The following is a 10209-nucleotide window of genomic DNA, read 5'->3' on the forward strand; positions in this document are numbered from 1 at the left end:
GCCAGATGACAAAGGAGTCGGAACCAGTGCTGTCTGAGCCAAAAGGGAGTTATCAACAGGATTTTATGAGTCCTGCTTGATCTTCTGTAGAACTCTTGGCAAAAGAGGAAGGGGAAGAGAGTCATACAGAAACATTCCCTTCCAAGAAAAAGACAGGGTTGTCCACTTTCCAAGTAACAGGACTTTGCAATCTCTAACAGAACAGAAGTAGTTGTCTGTTTTGAGGGGAGGCAAAAAAATCTACCTGTCAAGGAACATATCCCTGTTAATTGTGAGCCTGTGTTCTGGACCTATTCAGAGAGTCTGACACTAGATTGTGCTCTGCAGGACTGTAAACTGCCTGAACAGTAACCTGAAAACGGATAGCTAGATCTCATGCTTGAAGAGAGTCTGCAAAGGAAATAAGACATCGGACCCTTGCATGTTGATTAACCACATCACAGTGCTATTGTCTGTGAAGTTTTTCAGGAAGCCAGGGTGAAAACGGAATGAAACGCCTGTAGAGACAAAAACAGAGCCCCCATCTCCTTTACATTGATACAGTTTAACCTCTGATGAAGAGGTCAGAGCCTCTGAACTTTCAGGGGGTCACAAGAATTACCCCACCCCTGGTCTGAAGTGTCCATGAACAGTTCTTTGGTAGGAACTGGAGCATGAAAAGCTAGTCCCAGATTTAGGGAAATTTACTTTTTTCACCACTGGAGCTCAAATTTGAGACAAGGAAGCAAAGGAACAGGGATCTCTTAACATGTGGCAAAATTAAAGTCACACTGATTTGAGGTATCACTGAAGCATCCTCATATGAAATCTGGCAAGAGGAAGCATTGGGTTAGTAAAAGCCTTAAACCCCTGGATCCTGAGAAATTCCCCTGGCCATGACACAGGGCCAAAGGGTAAAGCAGAGAACTGAAAATGAAAGGAAGAAAGAGAGAAATGCAAAAATTTCCTAAACAGAGGAAGAGTAGGGATATGAAGATAGGCATCCTTAAGGTCTAAAAAGACCAAGGAGGCCTGGAGAAGAATAAGAGGAAAAGTCTGAAGAGAGAGAGCATCCTGAAAGAAGGGACTTTGAGAAAAGTTTTAAGGAGAGAGAGGTTCAGAACTGGTCTCCAAGTCCCCTCCTTCCATGTAACCAAAAACATCCTGGAGTAAACACCTCTTCCCACTTGGGTAGGTGGATCAGGTTTAATGGTGCTCTGATCCAAAAGGAACTGCAAAACCTCTGGGAAGAGAAAGAGAGATATGGTCTGGTGGAGGTAGCGGAATGTCTGAAAAGGGAGTAAGAAATTTCCCTATCATAAAATACCCTTGACAAATGACCGACAGCACCCAAGAGTCTGAGGTGATTTGTTGCTAATTTAGGAGGGACAGAAAAAGGTAGAGACACAAGGGGACCTGGCCAAGACAAAGAGAAGGCAAAATGTTAAAAGAAACAGGCTTCTCCTGATACAAGTCTTCTGAGAACTAAGAGTCTGAGTGGACTTAGCAGGAGGAGTATGCATGGACCTTTTCTTACCTTTGGGAGACTGATGAGTTTTGTTTGTGAACAAAGGTAGATTTAGAAGGGTAATTCCCCTGGAATTTGGGTATAGGTGAGACAAAAATATGTTCGACTTACTGCATGGCCTTAAATTTATCCAGGAGGGACCTGAACAAGACAGCAGCAGCTGACCCAAAAAGATTTTTGTTGTCCAAAGGAGAATCCAAACGTTTGGCTTCATTATCATCAGGCAAGGCCTGAAGACAAAGTCAAGACAATGCCTCATCACAGACCCAAAGGCAGCAGCCCTGGAAGAGGCACCAGCAGCATCATAACTGCATTTTATGGAGTGGTGAGTGACCTGGGAGGTGGCCCTAAGCAAGGAAAGAGCTGAAGCTTTCCCTTCTGAAACAGAAAGATTAGACAGAACCTTAGCTACCTGAAAAAGGATAACTAAGACATACCTAGCCATGTGGATTTAGTAATTAATAGCTCAGAATGTCAATGTGGCAGCAGTATATACTTTTTTACCCAACATCTCTATAGCTCTACTAGACCTGTCAGAAGGAAGGAGGTTAGAATAAGGCAGAAGTATAAAAGGCTTACCAGCTGAAACTGAAACCACAGAAGGGTCAGCATAAAGATATTTAAAGATTTGCAGCCCTCCGGCACCTTATAGAATCTATCAGGTCTCCTAGGGGCCAGAGGCTGAGAGTCACGAGCAACAAAGGCAGCACAGGTGTCCAAAAGTGCTAACAGAGGAGGAATTGCAGATGGCTTAGGAGACTCCATTAGTAGAAACTCATATCATCTCTTTAGTATGGCAGAGACCCAGGGGAAATCCCAGTTAAAGTACTCCATCATATGAGCAGTAGTAATTATTCCAAGATGGAATCTGGGGTACAGGAATCCTCTTCCTCTGAGCCATAGGCTAGAGAAGGAATTTGAGAGGAATCCGGATCCCTTGTCCTCTTAGCTGGTATGATAGTCCAGGGATGGACACCCCTTTGAGGAGGCTTTAAGGCCATCAAAGCATTGAACAAGCCTCAAATAAAATCTGCCATTCATATTGGGGATATATAGCAATAGGGGTAATACGCTTGGTCATTTGCTTTTTCTTAAGCAAGACATCTACCCTAACAACCATCAGTGGCTCAGCCTGTTGGGCGAATTCAGTGAGCACAGCAGGAATCTCTTACAGGACTAAAATCTGAGAAAACTCCTCGTCCCTTTGGAAATAATCAGTCATGGTTTCCCCTCAACATCTGGAGCAGATGTCTGAAAAGCCTCAGAGGATGTGTGAAAGGTCAGATCCATGCCAGTTTCCAATGGAGTTGCAGCACAGGAATCTGATGCAAGCACCAGGCATTCTTCACGGCTTTCACTAGCTTCTAGACAGAGATGTCTGGTGGATGCTGGACAGCAAGCGGATCAGGCCTACACTTTTTGGCCTTTTTCTTGGAAGTTGGGTGTCCCTCAGGACAGCAGGATTCTGCCATAGCACCCTGAGCCAACAAATGAAGACATTGATTCTCAAGGTGTATGAAGAGGAAAGATCAACAACTATGGAGGGTTTTAGGGGGCAAATGTTTGATAGACAGAGCACTGTGTATGGTCATGAGAAGCACCTAGGCAAAAGAGACACTGGTCATAATGGTCTTTATGTGAAATTTCCCACCCACACTGACATTTTCCCCTCCTGGGATGATATGAAAACAAGTAACAATAACACTGAGGAAAAAATACAGAAGAAACTTCAATGGGGCACTATTCTGAAGATGGCTTGGTAACCAGCACAACAGATGGGCATTCAGACCGACGTTCGATAATGGCATTTGGAATGGCAGCAAAGTAGTTCTGGGAATTTACACCTGTAGGTCACCTTCATACCCTCCATGGGGAGCACACATGACATATCGTGCCTATAAAATCTAAAGGCTTTGGTACACTGGCCAGATGTTGGGCTATACTTGGCAGAAGATCCCCTCAGTGAGGAATACTGCAACAGTGATATGGAAGGACATGTAAATTGAGTAGCCTTAGCCAAATATATTAACACTAAAAATTCCATCCACTGGTAAAAATGCAGAGAAAGGAGAGGGAAAATAAATGATGCAGAAACTTCAGCCTAAGGAGATGACAAATTGAAAAAATAACCTGATCAAAACAGACAAAAATATGCAAAACTCATCCCAAAATGCAGAAAAAGGCAGGACCAACCTTAAAGAAAAATCTAAATGAAAGTCTTCAAAATTTCATATGAGAAATCCTGTGAAAAGTTTGAAAATACTATGGCTGTTTTCCAGTGTCTTAGGTCTGGAGAGTTTAGCTAGTGTACAGTATTATAAGGGGATGCCCTGAGCTACACCCTGGAAAAGTTTTCACTGCTGAGCCGATTTGAGCTAGTCAGAGATTAAAGAGAATGGCCTGGACAATTTTGGATCATATGGTTACGGGGCTGCAAAAGATGTTGCAGTCAGAATGAAGACTTTCTCCTTAACCACTCCAGCAGGAAGGCCCTCAGAAGTATGCAACACCTCATCACAGATGTTCTCCTAAAAACCTAGTATCTGAATTATGTAAATTAGAGCCATGAGACACAAGGGCTTGAATCCTTGTTGGGGAGTAATGGACAGACTGAGTGAGGAGTAGGATTGTTCCTCAGGATGGCCAAAGAAATAGTCACATTTGGGTTAGGAGTCTCCACCAAATAGTACAAGCAGGCAAGGTTTGAAGATTGTATACATTTTCCTAAGATATACAGCCACAGTGGCCAAGTTATTCTATTCTATATTTCCTGCATCTTCAATAATGTCAACAAATGAAGGAGCCACCCAGAGGATGACTGATGTGCTCTGCAAACTTCTTGCAAACTTGTTCGTGTGAAGTTCCAAGAGGGTCACTTTCCCTTTTCTTCCATCATCTGCAAAATCCTGATGAATTTCATGCCTTCTGAAGGTAGGGATGGAGATACAAACCATTCATCTTCCATCGGAAGATACTGGTTCTCTTCCATGGCCTTTCTGGATAGCAGTCTATATCAGAAAACGAAGACAGTTGTCAGGGAGACAGCTATGCAACAGTCAAAGGTCACTAACCCACCTCTGCAGGGTGTCTTGACAAAACTGTTTCACAGTCCTGCACTGGAACAGGCAATGCTTGTGTGGATGCCCCCCAAACATTGCAGTCAGTGCAAAAGCAGCCAATGTTAGACGTTCTAAACACTAGATCTGATTAGCTTGCACAGAGCCTCCTAATACTGAACCAACACAAGGCCAACCGGTGCTGAGGGAACATTAGAAGAACCAACTTAGGGCCAGAAGAAACCAAAGATGGAGGCCAGTCAGGTCACCTCCATGGCAGACAGGTAAGTTTGCACAAGACAGGCCAAGATTAGACCAGCCATGCCACTTCCCAATGATGACACAGAACTGCCCAGAGCTGGAGGGAAAGGGGTAGATGCTGAGGGCACCAGTGCCAGCCCACCCAATACCTGAGGCACAGCCAGTAGGAAATCACAACTAATGAAATACCACAACACCAATTCATATGCTCACATTTCATTTTAAGAGCAAAAAACGTCTATATATTTAGAACAAACTGTCCTGGAGAAAACTAAGCACTCAACAGCAGATCCATCTTCATTTCACTGATGGGCCTAAAAGAGATGAGGGACTAACGCTATCCACTTTTACTGAAGTTCCACAGTAGCTCTGGCCAGCATGGAATAATTAATAACCTGAAGAGCAACAGGCCACCTGACTTCACAGAAGAACATAAGCTTCCTCACGCTCGGGTATTAACTGAAACTACAGAAGATACCGGACCTGAAGTAGAGTTCTCAACAGCAGCTGAAGAGTCTGGGACAGTAGGAGGAGACTATTCCAGCACAGGAGAATTCACAACGGGTTGTATAGGAGGAGGCGTGACTTTAATTTTAATCAGCTTAGCATGTTTAACTTGTCAAACAATGAAAAATGGTTTCTTAGACTGGGTAAACCAAGAAAGGCTTGTCTTCACTGGAGAACTATGAGAAAAAGAATAACGGGACACCCCTTTGCCTGTCTGGAAAGGTAAGAGAACCAAGGATTGAGGGGTGAAGGCCTGACTGAGACCTCTGTTTAACATAATGCATCCACAATAAGGCACAAAGCTGCTTCCTACACCACCTTATATTTGCCTCATTAAAACTTGCAGAAATAGCACAAGACTCTGACTCATGCTCTAGAATGAAGCAATAAATATAGTTGTCATAACTGATGGCAGAGAATCTGTCTGCCAAAGTCACACATATTAGAAGTATGTGTAATAATTGGAAGAGAGGACCAAGGCCTAAACTGACAAAGAAGATGAAGATAAATACTGGCAATCTACTGCAGGACCAGGAAGAGGGAAGAGAAGTCTCAATAAGAGACTGAAGGGCAGGAACACCCTATCATAAGGGGAAGTCACCGTTAAACAGCATAATACTCAACATCTTGGAAGAAAAAGGAAAGAACTTGCTATGATAAATCCAAATATGTAGCCTGAGGCCAGTAGAGTCCAACTACGCACATTTTGTGGTGGGAAGAAATTGGGAAATGGAGGAAAGAGAAACAAAGAATAATGAGAAAGGAGATGTGCAAAACATTCTGCAAAAGTTACAGCCACAGAATCAAAGCATGCCAACACCTGAAGATTAATGAAGATTGATTTGCTTTGTAGGCAGATTTTACAGTTACTTGGAGAAGGTGGGAGATTAGCATTGGGCTGTAACCAAGTTTATATTATCCTCAGTACCCCTTGTCTGTGCCGCTCTGAACTCCACTGTTTATGCTTCTAGCATTTAAATTACTTATGACAAGGAATTTTTTCAGTTTTTGATGGCACTGTGGTATAGCGAAATGCATAGCAAAGTAATTTTCACAGAGGTTGATGGACACATTGTTTGAATTTGTGTACACTTTGAAGTGGTTGAAAAGGGAGTTACCTGTATTCTGCATAGGTCATTAACAATACAGAAAATTTGTAATGCGTAGTTTGGGGGTTATGGTTTGGTGGGGATAGAACTTGAGATAAGGCAGTGAGTAATTAGCCCGAGTGTCTGGGTTTAGCAAAAACAGTTTAGCATGGGGGGTGCAAGTATTATAAACTACAGTTATACAAAGTTCATTATGTAGCCCGATAAAGTAGGTTACAGAAATAAAATGCAAGTTAGAGTGGATGCAAGAGGTGTGTGTGTGGGGGGGGGGGGGGGGAGTAGTGACGAAGACCGAGGAGAACAGTGTTGAAGAAAGACAAGTACAGGCGGGAGAGTCAGGCATGAGATACATAAGTAAATGTGATTTTACTTTTATTTGTACAAATACAAATGTATGCCTCTTCACCAACTCAAGCAGGCAGAAAGTCACATGAGTGAGGGAGTGACTGAGGCTGTGAGTTGCAAGAGGGATTAAGGGGCAACCAACCAGATGGTTTAGCATAGTTCTCAAATGCAGGTGTCCTTGTTCAGGACCAATGAGGAATCTGTTTACCTGGAAGGCTTATTATCCATGCCACTTGCAGATGTCCTTGTTCAGAGCCTACATAGGAGGCAGAAGAGGAAGAAATGGACAGAGCACAGTGTACACAACTGAGTAATAGGCAAAAGCCAAAGCAAAATGACAGCAGTAAATAGTTTTCAGTACAGGAAACTCCTGAAAAACTCAAGACTTGTACTAAATATCTGAATAATCCCTTTCCCTTCACTGGAATAGTTAAGAAGTTTTGGTCTCTTGTGACAAATGAAACAAAATAATTACTTCCAGATGACAATACTTACCTTCAAAGACTGTAGGGTCTCTGAATTTGTGTCACAATACAAAATAACATTGTTAGCCATACTGAAGCTCTCTCTCACTCCAAGATGGTAAAACAAAGATGGCTGTCGAAATGCATCAGTCATCTCTACCACGGCAATATCTGTTGAATTGAAACAAAGCTGTTATTACTTCATGAAGTGGACGAAATACTTAAAAATATTTGCTAAAATCATTAATTTGTTAAATTTAAAAATATGTACTTGCAAATGTAAAGCAAAATAACCTGATGGGGGAAATCCCTTTTCAATCACACAGCATATATCTGTAATCTAATTCTAAGTGTATTCAGGAAGTGGTTTAATTTCTTTTCAACCTTAGAAGAGTTTGCTGCAATTGCTACATTTCCTCAGAAAATTTTAAATGTCACTCTTCTCAAGTATAGAGACATTGCATATTAACATTACAGCGACACATCTACGTGACTTGTTCTAGTCTTCTCACAGTAATGATACATAAAATAGCACTCTAATTAAAACTAGAATTTAAATTGTGCAGACTTTCTGCAGCAATGACTATAAATATTCAGAATATCTAGGCTGCAATATAGCTGCAGTACAGCACAACTGCACTAATTCACTTTTGTGAATTCTCAATTACAAATTCAATGTTTGCAACCTTATCTGGATGATTAATTAAAATCAGTGGACAGTGTGCCATGCAAACCAAATCATTTACCTAAACTATAGCATGGAATTCACCTCTGAACTGCATTGGAAATAAATTTAAGAATGTGTAAAAGGGATTTGTGTGGTTGCCTAAGAAAAGGAACAGGGAAAAAGACTGGATGAATGACTCGATTTTTAGCTTTAAAAGCAAGACTATACATAACTTCAGTCCCCTAAATTAACTGTACAAAGCACATCGTGCACATTCATAAACATAACTAACAGGGTGGAAGTTTCTGCAAAACAGTAAGCAACTGGTATGTACCTGCCAATATCCAAACAAGGATTTCAAGCATACAAAATAATGTGGAATTCTTTAGAGATGAACATCAAAACACAAAAATAAAAAAGCAATGCGTTTTATTTCTATGTGCTTTTGGATTCTGTGCCTGCCATCCATCAAGCCCCATCTATCAGTCTTGAGCATATTCATTCCCCCTGTACTGGGATACCCCAAGAGAGGAGATGACAGCTGACCAGAAGGACCATAATCCAGACAGTAATACAAGTGATCAGTGCCATTGTTGGCATCCTAGCAGTGAAAAAGTGTATGTCGCTGAAGGCCCTAAGCCCATCTCTCAAGACTAATGCGAGTCTTTCTATCATTACAGGGTATTCTATGCAGTTTGTTTTTGTGCATGTCTGTATCTGTACAAGCATGTATCTGAGCTTGCACCCACATGTAAATGATAACTACCATCACCTGCCTGGGATTCACCAAGCCAGGGTCCTCATTTCTGGCTTCTTTTGTGGCATGCAAGCATCCTCTTGCACTCCATGTCTCTAACCTGAGCAAACCAGTATCAGCTACTCACTCCCATCACCTGTCCCCCAGCTGTCCCAGTAGCAAAGCCACTTCTTGAACTGCAGTTATCCGAATGTCAGTCAGGGCTTTATCCCATCTCACTACACTACAGAGCAAGCATTAAAAACAAACTTTGTTGATTCAGTGAAAACAGTGAAAGAGCTTGTAATTAAACATCTAAACACAGAATTTCTAAAACACAAAAACAAAATAATCTGTCAGCATGAAGGGACTGCTTGGCTTATCAAATTTGTCATTTTTCAACCAAACTAGTAACCTAAACTTCCAGACTAATGTCACAACGAACTCCTATTCACCAGCAAATTTGCTTATTTTTTCCCTTGCATTCTTGAAATGCCACACTGTTTTAATGTGGCACAACCTCTCTAAGCATGCACCGCACGAGTCTATTGAAAAACAAAAGAATTCTAAAACTCAATTTTAGGACCTCACTGACCCTCTTCAAGAGAAATCCTGATGAGTGGATAAGAAATAGAAAATTCAGCCCGGGGATCACTCCAATGGCTCTACTCGACAGAGGCACTAGGAACTAAGGTCAGGTAGCACAATGCCAGGGTAATCCTATGGGCTAGGCTTGTAAAGGCTCCAGGGCCATTAGCTTAGTACACACCTATGAACCTATCTGTACCTACTGGGGAAGAGGGCCACCTATATCAGCAGCGGGGAGAGGGTTACATCAGTCTCAAACAATTTTAGAACCATCAGGCTGACCAGTGTCCTAGGCAAAATCATGGAGTGTCATAGGACAGCTCATTCAAAATAGCATGGGGGCAGGCCTAATTCTGTTAGTTATGAAACAGTTAAGGTGAAATCTTGTCCTTCAAATTTTCTGGAATTCTTTGAAGAGGTAACAGCTGGACAAGATGACAGGCCAACAATGTAAATTTTACCCTTTGGATCTTTCTAAAGCATTGAACATTACGTCATATAAGTGAATAACTGGGAAACGAAAAAACATTAAATCTCACTTCATGTGTAATTCAGTGGTTAAGCCAAAGTCAAAGTAGAAAGTTCACAATTTATCCCAGCAGGGGTTACATGGCGAACCACAAGGCTGTTGTACTGTGACCCCTTCTTTTTGAATTATTCTTCTTAGGTACAAAAAGTAAAACAATAAGTAACAAGGTCACAGAGAAAAAAAATAATCAGTAAAAACAAAGAAAAACCCAGCTAAGCTAGGATCATCCACTGTGGGATTCCTCAAAACCTATTCTATTAGAGGTAACATGGGATACATACAAATGACCCCTTAAGGACATCAGGTGTTTCATCAATATGGAAGTTCTGAATGCCCTCAACTTTTTCTTTTTTAAGTCTGTTATGGCCAAATTCAGGTCAATAACGCCAAACTCCACTAGCTGTGGACATGCATGTCTCGGTCTTCTTATGGCCTCTTCA

The 10209-nt window shown here is 41.7% G+C and overlaps 1 protein-coding gene across 1 annotated transcript in view; it reads right to left on the reverse strand.

Moving 5' to 3' along the window:
* The window catches only part of MAP3K5 (mitogen-activated protein kinase kinase kinase 5), a 2923819-nt gene that overhangs the window by 2159983 nt on the left and 753627 nt on the right, over positions 1–10209 (reverse strand). Inside the window, exon 2 of the mRNA XM_044087116.1 lies at positions 7281–7420. Coding sequence (XP_043943051.1) covers positions 7281–7420 — 140 coding nt within the window. The remainder of the gene's footprint in view (positions 1–7280; positions 7421–10209) is intronic.

Source organism: Protopterus annectens, chromosome 1.part1 (genome assembly GCF_019279795.1).
Source record: "Protopterus annectens isolate FY-2018-M chromosome 1.part1, PAN1.0, whole genome shotgun sequence".
NCBI lineage: Eukaryota > Metazoa > Chordata > Ceratodontiformes > Protopteridae > Protopterus > Protopterus annectens.